Below are 19,061 nucleotides of genomic sequence, written 5' to 3' on the forward strand. Positions count from 1 at the left end.
GGCATAGGGGCATAGTTTTCATAAGTGCTGAGTACCCACAGCATCCACTGAAATCAGCCGGAGTTTGGGGTACACAGCACTTCTGCAAATCAAACCCTTAAATATCCTTCTGGGATTTAGCTAAAGCCACTAGATGTCCCTGGTTCTCTATTATCAGGAGGGTGAGCACGGCATCCACGCTGCTTGACTATTTCAATAGATAGAAAGTTAGATTTCCAAAAAACAAAACAAAAAAAACTACCTCACGTGTGAGATTTTAAATGTTGTGTTGAAACCCACATAAGCAAAATCCTTCCTCCCAATAGGGCGAGGTTTTCAAATAAAAGTGCCTTAGACTTAATCCAAAATGAGGATGTTTTCCTCCCAAAGAACTTTCCTCCCGAAGGTGTGTGCCAGAATGATCAGACACCTGGGTCGAAATAAATCTGCAGAAATAAAACACCACTCCCAAACTGTGCAACGTGTGGGATTAAATTGCCTTTCCTGCCCTCTACAGTCTGGGAGCACGTGTAATCCCGTGGGCAAATTAGTGATCGAAAGGGAAGAGGGGGGTGTCATTTGGTTCATAAAAATCTACAGAATCATAGTGCTCCCAGACTGCTAGGAGCCTAAGATACACCAGTGGTGTTATATATATATAAAACAGTAAATAATACTAGTTGACAAGGGCTAGGTTTACTTCTGACATTGAAATAAAACCATTCACTGCCTGTTACAATATCATTGGCTTATGCTTTCCTCTTGTGCTACACACAAACACAAGCTCTCCATGCACCTAGAGATGCTGCACACATAGGTCTTGTATGGGCTTGTCTACACTTAAAACCCGGCAGCTGCGCTGCTGTAGTGCTTCAGTGAAGACACGACCTACGCGACGGGAGGCGGTCTCCCATCGGCGTAGATAGGTCGATGGAAGAATTCTCCCGTCACCCTAGCACTGTCTACACCAGGAGTTAGGTTGGTTTAACTGCATTGCTCAGGGATGTGGATTTTTCATACCCCCGAGCTATGTAGTTATACCAACCTAATTTCCTAGCGTAGACCAGGCCTAAGGCCTTGCCTACATTTCAAAGTTTTGCTGATTTAACTATGCTGGCTTAGTTAGGGCTGGTCCACACTGAAAACTTACATTGACATCACAACACCTCTCAGAGCTGTGGAAAATCCACACCCTGATCAAGTAATTACGCCGATCTAGTCCCCACTGTAGACAGCATTAGGTCGGCTTAACTACAGTGACGGGAGAACCCCTCCCATCGCTGTAGTGAGTGTCTATACTGAAGCATTGCAGTGGGGCAGCTGCTAAGTGCAGACTTAAAGCTTGGCTACCCTTACATTTTATAGCACTCTATCTTGCTGGCTCAGGGGTGTGAAAAATCACCCCCCTGAGCGCAGCAAGTCAGAGCGCTTTACAGTGCTGGTGTAAACAGGCTCCCAGCGCTGAGAGCCAATCCCCTTGTGGCGGTGGATTACCAGGAGCGCTGGGAGAGCTCTCTCCTAGCGCTCGCGTGCGACCACACTCGCACTTCAAAGCGCTCCTGCGACAGCTTTTTGAAGCTTTTGACAGCGCTTTGAAGTTTCCAGTGTAGCCATGCCCTTAGCCTCAAAGCAGCAAAAAAACCATAGCGTAGATACAGTTATACCCGTATAAAAGTGCTTATCCCAGTATAACTGTATCTACAGTAGAGCTTTTATTGGCATAACTATGTTGGCAAAATATTACACCACTGACATAGTTCATAGATTCCACTGATGCTGGTAAAACTTTTTAAGGGTAATTCAGGCATAGGAAAAAGGGTGCTTTTTTCAATCACATTGGTTCAATGGAGTTAGCTAAACTCTAACACTTAAGGCGATGTCTGCACTATAAAATTATGACGCCCTAACTTACGTCAGCATACAGCCACTGCAGTTATTAAATCACTCGTGTGTGCGTGTGCGTACTTGGCTCCTTGTGTCGGTGGTGTGCGTCCTCGCGAGGAGCGCTTATATCAATTGTACTGTGGGTGTGGAGCATTGTGGGACAGCTCCTGAAAGCCAGTAACAGTCAGTAAGCAACACAGGATCTACAGAGTAGCAGCCGTGTTAGTCTGTATTCCCAAAAAGAACAGGAGGACTTGTGGCACCTTAGAGACTAACAAATGTATTTGCGCATAAGCTTTCGTGGGCTACAGCTCACTTCATCGGAGGCTGACACTGTGTCAACCTAACCACACTGACCGTGACTCTATGCCGCTTGGGAAGGTGGCATTACTAAATCAGCGTATAGAGGCACTTAACTTGGCGGGAGCCAAATTTAACTGAAGACACTTCCCCAACTAGGTCAACATAAGGCTGCTTACAGCAACCTAACCCTGTAGTGTAGACCAGGCCTAAAAAAGTAGTGTTTTTCCTAAGGCTTTTCTACACACAAAGTTGTACTGCTTTAACTATAGTGAATGGGTAAAGTGGAATAACCCCAGGAGTGTGGCTACCCCTATATTGGTATAAATGTGCTTAAACAGATATAGCGTTTCCCTTACAGGAAGGGGGATAAGCTGTATCGGTGTGAGGCACCGTTATACCAGTGTAACTGTTCACACTAGGGGTTGTACTGGTATAACTATTTTGGTTAAAAATCGCATCCCTACGTGACAGTGATACCAGCACAAAAACTGTGTGGAGAACAGGCCCTAGTCTAGGCAAAGCCATAGGCACACTCACACCTTAGTAAACACCCAAGGACACCACTGACCCCCGTACACACCATGCTAGGCACGCACTCTGACTGTGTCTACACAGCAAGTGCAGCACCGCAGCTATGGCGTTGTGGTGTAGACGCTTCCTACACAGCGAAGGGGCTTTTCCACTGATGTGGATGGATCTATTTTTATCTTTAAGCGTAGCCCAGGCCTCACTTGCAAACAACTTCCCTGCCACCCTCCCATTCCCTTTCACACTCTAAATCTGATGCATTCGCTCCCATGCGGTGTGTCACGCACACGCTCCTTAGCGCCCATGCGGCCTCTCTTTCTCGCTCGCACTGCCCTCTCGCTCCCTCCTGCCGGCTCGCATCCGCATGGCTGCCGCGGGGCCGCCCCACGTGTCAGCCAGCCCGCGCTGGACTACGTTTCCCGTGGTGCCCCGCGCCTGCCGCGCAGGCGCGCTACCCCTTTCCCCTCACCCGCCCGTTGGGCGCGGTCCCGGAGACCCCGTAGCGAGGCCAGGGTGCACGCGCAGCGGCGGTTGGCGGGCGGCGCTGAGGGGAAGAGGGGGCCGGAGCCGCCGTTGCGCAGCTCGGGAGGGAAGCGGAGCCCGTGACCTTCCGCTGCTGCCGCCGCCTGGGCCTGAGGGAGCCGGGCCCGGCCCGGAAGCTGCCTGGAGCCGCCGCCATGAACAACGTGGGAGGCGCCGACGAGATCGGGTGAGGGGGGCGGCTGAGGGAGCGGGTGAGGGACTCCGGGGACGCCGAGCCGTTGGTGGGGGGGGGAAGGGCGCTGGAGGGGTTCAGGGCGGGGGGAGCCCCCCCCAGTGAAGGGGCTGAGACTGGGCAGTTCCGGGGAGCTGGGATAATTCCCCCCCCCCCGCTGCCCCGCCCCGCGGCCCCTGGCCACGAGCTGGCGGCTGACGCCATCCCGAGTCCTCGCGCATCTCATCGCGGGGGGGTTCCCCCCCCACGTGCCGCCCCCCCCCCGCCGCCGCCGGTCCCGCGCCTGGCGGCTGCAGGTGCTTCGAGCCGCGGCCCAAGGTCATAGGGGCTCCCTGCGAGCTCTGAAGCGGAAGCCCTTGTTTCCTCCTCCAGGCCCTGCCTCGAACCGTCCGCGGAGCCCCGTTTCCACGGGCCCGGGAGCATCGCGTGTGTCTCGGGGCGGGGGGGGGGGAACCGCAGCCTCGTTGGGACCCCTGTGTCCGCGTGCTGGGCAGCCCGGCCGGTCCCAGCTGTGGGGTCAGCGCAGGCAGGCCACGGAGCGGGTATCACGGGACCAGGGCAACTGCGGCAGCCCTGCACCTATCTTGGCCTCACCTTGAGGTAGCCGAGGAAGAAGGGAGATGCAAAATCTGCTGACAGTCTTGCCCCAGGGCAGGAGGAGTCCCTGTCTCATCAGGCTTTGCCCACATAGTTTTCCCCTCCTCGTGTCGGGAGGGGCCCACTGAAGGTGAACTATACATCTGACTGCGGGGCTGAAATCTCTGCCCCTCCAAGAAAGACTGGCAGGACAAAGACGGAAACGGAGAGTCTTTTTATCTTCCCTCTGCTTCCCTTCTAGAGACAGGAACCGTGTACTGTGTGTCTCTATGCTCTTTTAAACTTCCCTTCCACTGACAGGCTTCCACAGATCAGTTTCACATTAGGAATCTTGAATGGCTGCTTAAAGGTCTTCGGTGGACTTTGGCTATTTTAAATAGATAATGCCATATTTGGCTCCCCATGGATTTAAGAAAAGGAGTATTTGTGGCACCTTAGAGACTAACCAATTTATTTGAGCATAAGCTTTCATGAGCTACAGCTCACTTCATCGGATGTGATCACTCACTTCATAAGCTCACGAAAGCTTATGCTCAAATAAATTGGTTAGTCTCTTAAGGTGCCACAAGTACTCCTTTTGTTTTTGCGAATACAGACTAACACGGCTGTTACTCTGAAACCATGGATTTATGATCGCATTTTATATAATTTTCCATACACTGCTCAAACATTTGCAATATTAAGAATCACAAGACAGTGTACAGTGTATGGGAGAATTGACAGAAAACTATAGAGTAGTTTTACACAACACTGGTTGCCAAGTGTTTTGTTGTAGTGAAATGTATCAACAGTTGATGGTGAATTTTTCCACCATGATAAACTGTTCATCCTTGTAAAAACTAAAATATACATAAAATCATAAACTAAAACCTTAGACTACATTGTCCAGAACTAGACTCATATAATGGTTCATCTATTGTGTCCCTCTGTGTTTAAGTTCTGAACTATCTCAGAAGTACAAGAGATGTAATAGTACTGAATGTCTTGAAAATAACTTGTCTCAGTGAATGGCGTTTGTCCCTTGGGTTATGTTTATGGCATTTTCCTGTTCTGGAAGTATTATTTTTGTGTCCTGAGCCCCAATTACTATTGAAACTAATTTATGAAATGCCCTCCCATGGGAGGGCATTAACAGCTGCATTTCTCGAAGAGACTAATTCGTTGCTCTGGAGTAACATGTTTAAAACAGGCTTATAAATACTGGGCAAAATATTATGCTAACTCACATTCTGGACAATGGGCTTGTTGTGGGTTGCAAATTGCTCATAATTTCACTCCCTACGTTTATATTTAGGTGTGGAAGGATCCGGTTTTAGTTCGTAAAAAACATAGTCATTAATTTATTCATCCACTCAAAAATACTTAGAAGAGAAAGGTGAAAAAAACAGGATATGTTACAGTTTTAGACAACTTACTATGGTGTCAAGTCTGTTTGGCAGTCAACTAGAAATTAATCTTAAGAAATACAGTTTTTATTTTGGAAGCTGTTATAAATCTTCTGTGGCTACCAAATTGACTTGAGTCTGAGTGTTTTACCTTCTAATGCAAAAATGTAAGTTGATAACATTTTTTTAAAAGTTGAGAAACAAAATATGTGGCGATAACTGAACTGTCAGCATTAACTTAAAAAAAGAACATTGCAAGCTTGTTGAAGTAATTTGTATAGTGGGGAATATTGAATTGATAGATACTAGAACAAAAATATGAAAACTTTTTCCTATCAATTATGTGTTTCCAGTAGGGTAACTGCTAAAGTTGATATGTGATAATCACTCTGGAGAAACAGTTTGAAATATTTATAGTATTACAATATGTAAAATGTTCCGGGTTTGCTGGACTCAAAACATCCAATTTGAGAGATAATGTCTGAGAATGGAGTAGTAGTGTGCTTTTCCTGCCTTTTGATTATTCTGTCTGACGTGGCTTTTATTTTCAGATCACTTTGCTGCTCCTTGTGTCTTGAGATTTATTACTTTAGCTACCTGTACTTCATGCTTATTACCAAATATTACAGTTCTGACATTCATGGAAGCCTGGCAAACTCATATAATAAAATAAGCCTTTGATTAGTTCACTATCTTCCCACTGTATTGAGAAATAGGGTAATGGTAATGAAGGGAGGGGAATTTGTGCCATACAGCACATGGAATTTTAGTTTTGTAAATTTGGGATTTGTGGTTGAAAATATTTAATACCTGAGTATATATAGTCTCATACTGCTATGAGCCCCTAAGACTCGTGTTCTCTTGATTACTGGTGAAACCTGTTTCTGTTATTTCATACCATATCAGTTATGATCGCCTATGTAATTGAAGGGAAAACCTACATGAGATTCCAAGGCGTATCACCTAGGTGGATGATACATTATACACACAAGGGCTGTAATCCCTTGCACTAGCTGGGACAGATAGAGATTTTATGGATACTGTTCACTGCAGTTACTACTTAAACTACTGAGAGTCAAAGAAAATGGTGTACTCCTGGAGGACTCTGTAGCCTACTGAAACGACACTGAAAACAGCTGACGTATTCATCAGCTGGGATATTAATTGGAGATTTAGTTTAATAGTCTTTCTGTTATAGTAATTCAAAACTTTCACATAGTTGAAAGTTTCAATTGTTGTGTAATATTTCTAGACATAGTTTACACATTGACTCCAGAGGTGGGATGGAGCTGCTTTGCATGTCATTTATTCCTTCTCCAGTTGTTGTGTCCCATGCAAACTACTCTGGGATGAAATGAAGCATGCAAAACTTCAGAACCATCAGCTTTGTTTGAGAGAAGTTAACTTCAACTGTACTATGGGTTGATCAGAGCAGCTCCATAATGTAAATTGTTATATATAGCTTTGTGAAAACATTGATTTGTGTGTGTGTGAGTGAGAGAGAGAGAGAAGTACACTTGCACAATACTTGAACTGATGGCAAGAGTTTACTGACTACCTGTCCTTAAGTGTTCGTACAAGCAAAGCTGTAAATGGCCAAGCCTCAGCTTGTGTAATAAGACTCATGAGAACAGGTTGATGATGGTATAAGCTAAATGTTGCAAGATGAGCAATCCTCTTGCACTGTCCTTAAATATTTCGCTTCTGTCAGCTTTCTTTTATATTGTGCCTATATCCTTGTTTTAGGCAGGTGGGTTGGTTAAATAGGGTTTACTTTTGCTCATTATATTAGAATCCATCCATCACAGAGCCGAAGGCTAAGATTGTCTTGGCTTTTGCCATTCTATAGTATGCATATAAATAGAAGTGCTCTATTTACATACAGCTGCTGCAGTTGACCTTAGACAACCCTTCTTTTTTGTTTGAATATTTGTCTGTGAGGTGGCTTGAAATAATTTATAACGGAGCTGGAAGGTTTCAGTGGTCATTATCGAGAAGGGGAGCTCCCTGCAGTCAAACAACTAGATGGTCTGTCAGAAACCCACAGATGGTATATTTTTTTTATATTTGATAACCTGGCATAGACTAGTTGTATGTGGCTGATGAAGAGCATATTGCTAATCCAGAGTCCTTGGTTTAAAACAAAAGCTAAAATCGTTGCCTTTTTTATTTATAGTGAAATTTAATTGTGAATATTTTGTTATACACAAAACTACCTTATTTATTTTAAAAAAAATCCTTGTGTTGTTCCCGTTAGGCAGTATTAGAAACTTTCTTTTCACAGAATAGGTACAGCATAGGAAAGAGCAGTGAAAGCCATTGTGTGTCTTTCTCTTTTGTGGGGACCAGATCTAAGGAAGAGTGCAGTTCTCATCTTGGCCACTTCGGTGAGACTGCTACCAGAACTGTTTTTGTATCTGCCTATGGACAGTTGGATGGAAACAAATTTTCTTCACTCTGATAACCAAATAGACCATCTGGTAGTAGACTTGTTAAAACCAAAAAATGACATGTTACTCAAAACTGTTGTCCACAATGTGTGGGTTCCTTTGAACTGATGCTGCAAGCACTTCAATGGCTAGAGACAGGACAAAATCATTTTTAGCACCATTATGGAAAACATTCTTGACATGTAAGCCTTGTTTAATAGTATCTTCCAGGAAATCTCCCACTGTTGCACACTACTGTTGGTGCAGCTTCACTGGTGGTAACAAATGATGGGCGTACCCAGGCATTTTTGGTTTTGTATCATTTAGACCAGCTTTCAGCAGGGTTGGGTAAAATGGCAGTTAAAACACTGAAGCCCTGTATACACTGGTATCATTAGTGAGGATATGCTAATGATCATTCCTCCAAAACAATTTAAGTGTGGACATAGTCAGTGCTTTCTGTACGAGTGCTGAAAATTGTCCTTTGTACGCTGATAGTCATTTTCTGGACTGGTTCATGTGAACCGACTGAACTGTTCTCAGCAGCAAATCAGTTTTCTAGTGCAGTTAAGGCTTATGTTATTGCTGATCTGGTCTGTCTATGAACCAGTGACTTAGAGGTGAAATCCCTGATCCAACTAGGCAAATTTTAAAATACCATATAAGAAGATTAAAATTTGTACAATATGTTCATTATTTTTAGACTCTGGAAACCTAAATTCTTAAAGTATATTTATTTTCTGTCATTTGCTGAGCAGCTGAGTTAAGCTTGAGATGTCTTGGAGCAAGCTGGTGTAAAGTGTGTTTAAAAAAAAAAAAAACAATTCAAGAAAAATTAAAATTACAGCTCCTGGAATCAAATTTTAGCTCCTGAGGCTTGACTGCAGCCATTTTCTAAACTGCCATACCTCCCTGGAGCTCCTAGCTCAAGTGAACAGGTGAAGTCTATGCTACTATTACTAATCTTCTGTACAGCAGAATTATCCAAAATTCCTGTTGATTAATTACTACTGCACCCACAACTCTGTAAATTAGCTACAGCTGAGCTGACTGGTGCCTTATGGCAGCCATTGTTAGGGAGTAGCTGGAGTAGCTATTTGTTTAATAGAGCCAGTTTCTTCTGCATAAAGCAGGTGAGAGGAAGTTGCAACATTTTCTCGTAGGGTAAAGTAGCTCTTTTATTTTAAATCTATGGGCTGAGAATGGGAAAAATACAAATGAAACTTTCTCCTCTCATGGGGAGACACTTTTTTCTGACTTCAGCTGAGCTATGGCCATACACAGCACTATAGCAAAGTGGAAAACAAAAACAATGGACGGTTTCCTCTTTTGTCTGGAGAAAGATCAGGAAAAACAGGACATTTTCTTATGAAGTAGACCGCCCTGTCATATTAGTGTAAATTCAGTTACTTACTAAAATATAACAGGTGGACCTTTAATTAAGATGCTGCTTTTGAGTAAGAGGGCCAAATGTTGGGATGGCCTTAAGTTAGCTTTTAATTATGGGATGCACTTTTTGTATATGTAGGGTTTTTTTTAAATGCTAAAATTGATATGCATGTGCATACAGTTGCAAATCAAGTAGTTCAGCATCTGTGCACAGATAGAAATTTTGGGGCATGCTGTAACATGGAGAACTTGTGGGTACAGATTTAGATGCTGTTTCTAAAAACTTGCCCTTGACCCAGATTTCTGCTACATTTTAGTTTAAGAATTGATTTTGTTATTTAAAGAAATGACCATTTTTTACAGTCATAGTGTTTTGGTCCATAACTTCTTGGTATACAACAGGCATGAGACTGTCCTCACTTGTTACTTTTAAACTGAATCATAAGGTGACATTGTAGGTATGGTTTCACAGTTCAGTATTAAGGAGTTGTCTGGTGGTTGATCTCAATCCTGGAAGTCAGTACTCCAAGGTTCATTTTCTAATTCTGTGTCTGACTTTCATGACTGTGGCTGGGTCACTTCTGTTTCACATTTTTCAAATGGGTAAACTGAATAATAACTTTTAAACACCTTGATAAACTCAGATGAAAGGCATTGTATGAATACATATGTCACTGTCACACCTCTTGTCTTTGTAACAGAACCACAAATTCTGACCAACCAGCATACCTAAGCAATGCATTTTGATTGGTTTTCAAAGCTACCTATTATGACAATTTTACTAAAACTAAATACCATATTTTAGTATTCCAGATGTTCAGTGACCGACTGTGTTCTGTTTTTAAAGGGGGGGAGCACGCAATTTTATGTTTGCCATTTGGTTTCAACAGCAGCAATGTTATTTTTCATAAGAGTTAGTTCAGATGGGCTTGTCTTCTTTACCTAGTGCCCGAAGGTTCCTAGGAAATGCCTTCTTACTACATCCCAGTCTTCTTTGAATGTCACATTTAATATAAACTTATTTCTGGAAACTAAAATAATTTAAGAATTTACTAATGAGTCTGAGAGTCATTAATTTCAAGTAATGTTGTTTTTTTAAAAAAATTCTCATATCTAATGTAGGATCAAACAAAACATGATGTGCTGACTGCAGAGCAAAGTTTACAGAATTACTAGACTATGTATTTTCCTTGTGGGAAAGGCCTTGGGCATTCTGTTCTATTACCATGAAGCAGAAATCTTTGCTATTAATTTTATGTGGAAGGTGCTCAGATGCTATGGTAATGGTTAGCAGTATGTAAAGATAGTTTTATTCTATGATAAGAGCTTGTTAGGAGAAGACTCTTTTCAGATTAGAACCAAATTAGTATAAATTTCCACTTTTATCTGGTATCTTGCGTGTCTTCTTCAAGCAGAGAGACTACCATACAAAAATGGTGCAGTCTGCAGTCTTAGACCGCAAATCATTAATTTTGTGTTTCAGAAATTAGCTACAGAAGGATCTTTTTGTAGACTCACTGTCAGGACTTTGTAACTAGCGGAGCCTAACTGCTGTTTAGTTTTCACTGCAGTTAACAGACAACTTGACAGGGATGCTGTTAGGTTAGATTTTCCCTAGAATGATGTACTTATTGTGAAAATGAGCTTTCAGAGACCTAAAGACCAAACATTAGAAATGTTTCCCTGTTTTTTGAGCCACTACACATTTAAAAACTAAACTTTCCCCTGCAGTTTTTAACCTGAACTTTGTAGTTACTTTTCCTTTCACTTATTGACTAGAATCGGATGGTAACCAAAAATGAATCAGACTAGTCTTCCAAGATAAGTGAAGTAGCAACATATAAGTAGCAAATAATCACTTTTAATGTTTTGATGGCTATGTAAGAATTTCTTTCTATGGATTTCTGGGAAACCAAAGACAAGTGGGTGTAACTCACCTAAAGGACCAATTCCAGCTTACTGATTTGAGAGTAGGGGGAATTCAAATGTTCTCTAAATTTATAGTTAGGTCAAAGGGAAAGCTGTATACAGAAGTTCCAGGTGATTGGAATTAATGATGGCTGAATTTTTCATTATTGTGTTTAGTTCAACATGCTTTAAAGTGAAGCATGTATCTTTGGTAAACATGATTCCCATTGGGCTTTTACCATATGGCACACAAGAAATTTGCTATATCATTTCCCTGTGTGTACACATTTTATTGCTTGACATTCGGAAGTTGATACAAGATAACTTTAGTAATTGAGGTGGAGTAAATTTTCATACCCCGGTAGTTTTAAAGATAATCTCTTGAAGGAAAGGTAAAGTGACATACATTAGAGAACTTGGGAAATCTGCTATAACGTTTATTCTTACAAAGGGGATACAGGGACTGCAGTATTTTCAGTGTTTACATATCCCGTTGGTAACTCTACAGTTATTAAAATCATCTGTTATCTAGTTGGGTTGTTTATCCTTCTTAACAATTTTGTATGTTTCATTCAACATTCAGTGTTTAATGGGTTTATTAAAACAGTCACACTAATGTTCTCTGAGCTTATTCTCAGAGGGTCCATGCAATACCCTACGCATTACTTCAGACCCTTAACTTGGGAATAAAATGGTGAATCCTTGATAATACTGTCTGAACTGAGATTTTCACAACATGAACAACCCCACTTGGCCCCAAAGAGTAGATAAGTAAAGATATTTGATGTCGTCTTTCTTCTGGATATTTTAGTGCTAGACATCTGTTTTATTTAATGTTGAAGCTATCGATGTTTGATTTATCTTTTGCTTTTCTAGCACATTTCATATCTGCTATTTCAAATGAGAATAAATATATTCCTGGTATAAATGTGCAATCCTATACCTGTGGGGTGCAGAAGAAGTAATACTTCAGTTTTTTTTAAATCTTTTCCTATACTCATAGTATGTAACACAGCTGAAGATAATCTTGAAATAAAAGTGGAAACTTAAAAGCAAAGGAGAAATTCATCTTCAGTGAGTAACAGGCTTTGAATTCTTCAAACTATGCTAAAATACTACATTAGCTAGATGAAAGCACAAACAGGTTGTGTATGTTATTACTTAAAATAATGCGTGTTGTTTGATTCAGACCTCATGCTTAACCACAATATGTTGTTTGAATTACAGAAAGTTGTTTGTGGGTGGCCTAGACTGGAGTACAACACAAGGTAAGTTATGTATTCTACAACCATTATACCACAACATTACAAAGGACAAAACTTTATACCTCATACTTTCTTATAAAGTAATATAGTAGTAAAATTTCTGGAAAATTCAAATGAGTCTTTACTACTAATCTTCAATTTTATTGCTTTTTAATGAATGATGGTAATAGAATTCCTGTAAAGAAACTTTAAATTTAAGTTTCTCTCCTGATTGTGGTGTTCATCTTTACATTGTGTCACTTTCATATCTCCTGGACAAGGATATGGAGAAATTTTATATTCCTTGGTTATGTTGGTTGGTATTTGGAAAAGTTGGTTTTGACATCCCTTAAAGTGCTAACTCAGAAATAGCAGATCTCTGTTTTGAAAACTAATTTACTGCACTATTTTCTTCCATCTGCCTGTGTGGAATTAAAATAATGAGCACCTTTGGTTTTCGGATACATGGCTAGTATATCCTCTTTAAATGGTACAAATCATCAGGTGCCAGGTTTTAGCAAGTGCATATTAGAAGATTTAGACATGTCAGTTTTACGAAAAGTTATACTCTTTAATTGCTGGTTCTGCTTAATACCATATTTTTTTAACAGAAACTCTCCGTAGCTACTTTTCCCAGTATGGAGAAGTTGTAGACTGCGTAATAATGAAAGATAAAACAACAAACCAATCTCGAGGGTTTGGATTTGTCAAATTTAAAGATCCCAACTGCGTGGGAACAGTACTGGCTAGCAGACCACATACATTAGATGGTCGAAATGTAAGTTTACCTTTCACTTTGGTTTTAACTATTTAGACTATGACTAGGTCTTTAATATTTTTTTAAAATCGGTGAATGTAAAAGTAATTTGGCATATGAATAATTCAAGCTATGTTTAATATAGTTCTTTCTGAAATGTGTAATCTGGGGGTAACTTTTATCAGAAGTGTTAAATTTAGAGAGTGGCATCCACAGCTGCTTTGAATTCATTTATTAGAGCAAAATATTCTGCACACTCGGAACTGACCAATTTGGAACTTGTTACAGATTGATCCAAAGCCATGTACGCCTCGGGGAATGCAACCAGAAAGAACACGGCCAAAGGAGGGATGGGTAAGGAGAGATCCTTAAAGTATACTGATAGATATATTCTAAGGTCTTTCTGGCTAGCGGCCTGTGCTCTTCACCCCATACACATCATGAATATCATGTTGGTATTTCTCTGAGTTCCTGATCATCTTACATACATTTTAGAAAGCTCTTTAGCCTGCTTGGAACTGAGAGAGAAATGCAGAAGTATTGGTGTAAAACACAGTAAGCAGTTGGTATTAAGACCAGATATCTTCTTAATTAAATTAAAGCTGACTACATTTTATATTCTGGTATGTGAAGGAGTTTACATTGATACATGCTGCTTCAACAGAATTTTTAGTTCTAACAGCCAAGTGGTTTTTTCCTAGGGGTGCAGCTCTCGTTGGAGTTGTTGGTTATGCTACTAGGTCTTTTGTTCAAAGATTCTTGCCGTTTTAACTGACATTGTGACATACCTACTGATTGCTTCTCGATGTATAACAAGCCAGAGTATGGGAATCAACGAAATACTTTGACAAGAAGCAAGTATGATTGAATGTGGGTAATGGTGGTCTGTGACTATGCAAGGATAAATAGAGTAGAAGTTAAATTATATGCTTTTGTGAAATTTCAAACAGGCTAAATCTGAATAAGCTCTTATGTCTGATTTACAAGAGTCAAACAAAGTTCAAGAATTTCATCAACACGTGTATACGGTTTTGGGTTTTTTTGGGGGGGGGAGGCGGGAGAGGTAGGGGGATGAATTACGGTAATTAAAAACTTATTTATCTTTCTTATACTGTGGTAGCATCAGGTATTGTACCATAGCTTAACCTCCACCGCCATCTTTTTGGGGAAGAAAACTGGATTGTTGCTCTGTTTAAAGTTCTGCTATATTTTGAACACATTTTTTTCTGAAATATATTTATTTTACTGGTTTAATTTTAGTACTGTTCTGTCTCCTGTTTGGGTGTGGTGGTGGTGTTGTTGGTTTTTTTTAATCTAACTGGTAAAGTAGCTGTTTAGCATCTACTTTTTTACCTGTTGTTTGGATAGTGTAACTTCTAAAATCTGAGTGAGCATGCAAAGCACAAAATGAGAATGAAATCTTTGCAGTTATAGGCAAATTCTTGAGATCCCATTTTTGACTGACCTTCTTTTTTAATCAACTGATGTCCCTTTCAGTCTCTCCTTTATGGTTAGGTCTACAAATTGAGCTCTGTTTCAGAGGGGTAGCCGTGTTAGTCTGTATCAGCAAAGACAACAAGGAGTCCTTGTGGCACCTTAGACACTAACATTTATTTTGGCATAAGCTTTTGTGGGCTAAAACCCACTTTTATCAGGTGCATGAAGTGAAAAATACAGTAGGCAGGTATATATATTACAGCACATGAAAAGATGGGAGTTGCCTTACTAAGTCGGAGAGTCAGTGCTAATGAGGCCAATTCAATCAAGGTGGATGTCACCCATTCCCAACAGTTGACAAGAAGGTGTGAGTATCAACAGAGGGGAAATTACTTTTTTTAGTGACCCAGCCACTCCCAGTCTTTATTCAGTCCTAATTTAATGGTGTCATGTTTGAAAATTAATTCCAGTTCTGCAGTTTCTCGTTGAAGTCTTTTTTTGAAGTTTTTTTGTTGAAGAATGGCCACTTTTAAGTCTGTTATTGAGTGTCCAGGGAGACTGAAGTGCTCTCCTACTGGTTTTTGAATGTTACAATTCTTGATGTCTGGTTTGTGTTAATTTATTCTTTTGTGTAGAGACTGTCTGGTTTGGCCAATGTACATAGCAGAGGGGCATTTCTAGCACATATCACATTGGTAGATGTGCAGGTGAATGAGCCCCTGATGGTGTGGCTGATGTGGTTAGGTCCTATGACTGTGTCCCTTGAATAGATATGTAGACAGAGTTGGCAGAGGGTTTGTTGCAGGGATTGGTTCCTGGGTTAGTGTTTTTGATGTGTGGTGTGTAGTTGCTGGTGAGTATTTGCTTCAGGTTCGGGGGCTGTCTGTAAGCAAGGATTGGCCTGTCTCCCAAGTTCTGTGAGAGGGAGGGATAGTCCTTCAGGAGATTGTAAATCCTTGATGATGCACTGGAGAGGTTTTACTTGGCGGCTGTAGGTGACGGTTAGTGGCTTTCTGTTACTTTCTTTGTTGGGCTTGTCCTGTAGTAGGTGACTTCTGGGTACCCTTCTGGCTCTGTCAGTCTGTTTCTTCACTTCCCCAGGTGGGTATTGTAGTTTTAAGAATGCTTGATAGAGATCCTGTAGGTGTTTGTCTCTGCCTGAGGGACTGGAGCAAATGAGGTTGTATATTAGGGCTTGGCTGTAGACAATGGATCGTGTGATGTGTTCTGGATGAAAGCTGGAGGCATGTAAGTAAGTTTAGCGGTCAGTAGGTTTCTGGTCTGGGGGGATGTTTATGTGATTATTGCTTATTTGCACTGTAGTGTCCAGGAAGTGGATCTCTTGTGTGTACTGGTCCAGGCTGAGGTGAATGGTGGGGTGGAAATTGTTGAAATTCTGGTGGAATTCCTCAAGGGCCTCCTTCCCATGCGTCCAAATGATGAAGGAGTCATCAGTGTAGCGCAAGTAGAGTAGGGGCGCTAGGGGACGAGAGCTGAGGAAGCGTTGTTCTAAGTGAGGCATAAAAATGTTGGCATACTGTGGGGCCATTCGGGTACCCATAGCAGTGCCGCTGACTTGAAGGTATAAATTGTCCCCAAATCTGAACTCTGTTTCTGAGGAACAGTAAATCCTGAACATGAATTGCTTGGTGTAAGCTCCATCTATCTACTTGGGGATATATTATATTTAAAATGGCTGCGGGAATAGGTGCACTTGGGTAAAAGTTTCAGAAGGACTTAAATGACTTAGGAGCCTGAGTCCTTTTGACTTTCATTGAGATGTGGGCCCTAAGTGTGTCCATCACCTTTTTAACACAACTTGTGGTTTTGAGTCACTTAGTCACTTCTGAAAATTTTATCCTGAATGTCTATCCTGTAAGCAAATATACTGAAGTAGAAACTATCTGACTACAGTTTAGGGCTGATCAGTGTAAATTCTCTGCTACCCAATTTCCCCCCAAAAAATATTGTTCTAATTACCCAGAATTGTAGAAATCCATGAAAAAGTTACTTTAATGAAGTCTGTTTTACTTGGACTCTTATCTTGATTTCCCAGAATAACATGTTTAGCCTTCCACTGGTTGTGAACCAAGTCCACCTGGCTTGTAAATTCATGGTTGCTAAAATTGAGTATAGAGTCAACTGTTGATAGGCCTCAACCTTTTCTAGGCTGTAAGTAGCTCTCACTTAAAGCCACTACTTTTTTTTAAGTAATCCGTGACTCTGATTCTTCGATAGCCACGGGGATGTTTAGATAGAGTACAGCCCAGGTCTACTACAGATGTTCACCTTTATTTGGGTGATTGACTAATCAACATTCAAGTTCTTCTAATGACATCAGTAATATTTTAATTACCCAACTTTTGTGGATTGAAAGAATGTAAATGATAGTGTCTAAAAATCCCCTTAAGGTTAAGAGGATGTTATCCCAGCACAACTCACAACCTGCTGGTTAATACTGCTTAATTAAGAAATTAATAAATAAATGCTTTCAGAACATTGCCCTCAGTTCTCCATCCTTACCAAGAAAAAACACCAAGTTATAGCTAAGCATAACAAATTAATGAATCCAGAACAGGCTTTTGCTCCATTTGAAATAAAATGGGTGGCCTGCAAGTTTGGACTTCAATTTGAATTGTGACTTTTGTAGTCCTAGAATGCAAAATGGATTAGAGCAACCCACCTTCATGTACCAGTGGAGGAGATTATGCTACAGTGTTTATCACAGTTCTAACTAACAGTATTTTATTCCTCTTGATTTAGCAGAAAGGACCCAGAAGTGATAACAGTAAATCAAATAAAATTTTTGTTGGTGGGATCCCTCACAACTGTGGCGAGACTGAGCTCAGGGAATACTTCAAGAAATTCGGAGTGGTGAGTCATTCATCATCATGGCAAGCATCGGCTGGTTACAAGATGTTTTTTCCCCCTGTCTTCTTTCTGATTTCATTAAGCTGTCAAATCTTAGTGTTAATTTAGGCAAACTGCCACAGAGACATATTGAAGTGTTTTGTGATAAAGTACAGTAAATGTGTACTTTTGCAGCACATTTGCCGTTTTTCATAAGATCTCTTGCCTTCATGTGCACAACTTGTTATGCACCTTCCCTTGCCTCCTTTGGTTTAACTATTCCTGATACTATTTTCTCTCCCCCCTTCAAGGGGGGGGGAACCCTCGAGTTTAATTATGACTTGAGTATAAATGTGACTTATCACCCTCCTTTCAGCTGTTGTTCTAGTGTTCTGTAGTTTTATTATGAAAACTTTCCATTTGCTTTTGGAACAGCAGGTACTTCAGTGAATTTGCATCACCACAGGTCTCTGTCCTCTACCAAGTAAGCAAATTGGTGAAAGACTTTTTGGTGATCCACTTGACATTGTTTTGGTTTCACGATGCTGTTTTAAAAGTAACTGAGTTCTTTCAGTCTTTAGAATCTCATTTCTAGGGTCAGACTACGAGTCATGCAGTTTCTTACTCATGCTTTTCTTGAAATTTTGCCAGCTTCAGTTTTAAGTTGATATAGAATGAAAATTTCCAGATATGACTTCATTAAACTCACATTTATTTCTACTTTTATTGTCAGATTTTTTCTGGAATAGGTAAATTGTTACAAGGTTCAAAGATTAGTTTGTATATTAAGTTCAATTTAAAATATTGTGGAGTAGTATACGTTTTATATGACTGTTCATGTCAGTTGTATTGGTCATAATGTCAAAAGCAAAGAGATTCACAGTGGCTATTGATTGGTTGCCCTCACTCCAAAATGCTTTTGTCACCGTCTTCACCTTTAAATCACCTATCTTTCTAAATTCCATCAGCAGTCCAAAGCATCTATGTAGCCATCTTTCTCAAGTGGTATAATGTTTTTCAATGAAAGCTGATTAAAACAATCTTTTAAAAAAAAAAAATTATCAACACCAATGGCTAATAGATGTTTCTTTAGTTTGAAAAGCTGCGACAGACTGAGTTTACAAATAAAAATGGGGAGTGGAATCCATAGCTGTGGAGCATAATTTCTAAAGGCTCTTCTCGCAGATTTATGGCTTTCCAATTCTGACCTGGATGGCTTGGGAGATACAGGGTTAAGTTCCATCAGATATAGGAGGCCACAACCATTGAGTGTAAGTGCCATAAAAGTAAGTAGAAGCACTTTATAGTTAAAATAGAATTTGGGGAGCCAGGGTAGCATTTTTAAGACAAGAATTGTGTGTGTAGTCATTTAAGTACCTGTAGAAATATGGGATCCTGCATTCTGAGAAACACATTCAAGAGCACACAGAATTACAGGTATAGCAGCCTGAAAAACTAGAAGCTAAGACACAACACAAAAAGGCAGGCTCTGATTCTAAGAGACCTATGGGGATTATTACTGACCATTGTGGCAAGTAGGACTCAAACCAAGCCAAAGCAGTATCGAACAGACCAGCAGAACAGATGTGTCAAAATAATATATGGCTTGCTGTCATGCTGCCAAATGGCCTACCAGCTCTAAATGATGACAAACCT

General features: G+C 40.7%; 1 protein-coding gene across 7 annotated transcripts in view; it reads left to right on the forward strand.

Moving 5' to 3' along the window:
- Positions 1–3,024: 3,024 nt before the first annotated feature.
- The window catches only part of DAZAP1 (DAZ associated protein 1), a 35,276-nt gene continuing 19,239 nt past the window's right edge, over positions 3,025–19,061 (forward strand). Inside the window, exons 1-5 of one of the 7 annotated variants that reach the window (XM_037885409.2) lie at positions 3,025–3,403; positions 12,345–12,385; positions 12,973–13,139; positions 13,407–13,472; positions 17,319–17,429. In XM_037885409.2, the coding sequence (XP_037741337.1) occupies positions 3,372–3,403; positions 12,345–12,385; positions 12,973–13,139; positions 13,407–13,472; positions 17,319–17,429 (417 nt within the window). In that variant the 5' untranslated portion in view covers positions 3,025–3,371. Of the gene's footprint in view, positions 3,404–12,344; positions 12,386–12,972; positions 13,140–13,406; positions 13,473–17,317; positions 17,430–19,061 lie in introns of those variants that run through there. The other 6 variants (XM_037885412.2, XM_037885410.2, XM_043536110.1 and 3 more) reach the window with 6 other exon arrangements.

The sequence above is a fragment of the Chelonia mydas genome, chromosome 25 (genome assembly GCF_015237465.2).
Source record: "Chelonia mydas isolate rCheMyd1 chromosome 25, rCheMyd1.pri.v2, whole genome shotgun sequence".
Lineage (NCBI taxonomy): Eukaryota > Metazoa > Chordata > Testudines > Cheloniidae > Chelonia > Chelonia mydas.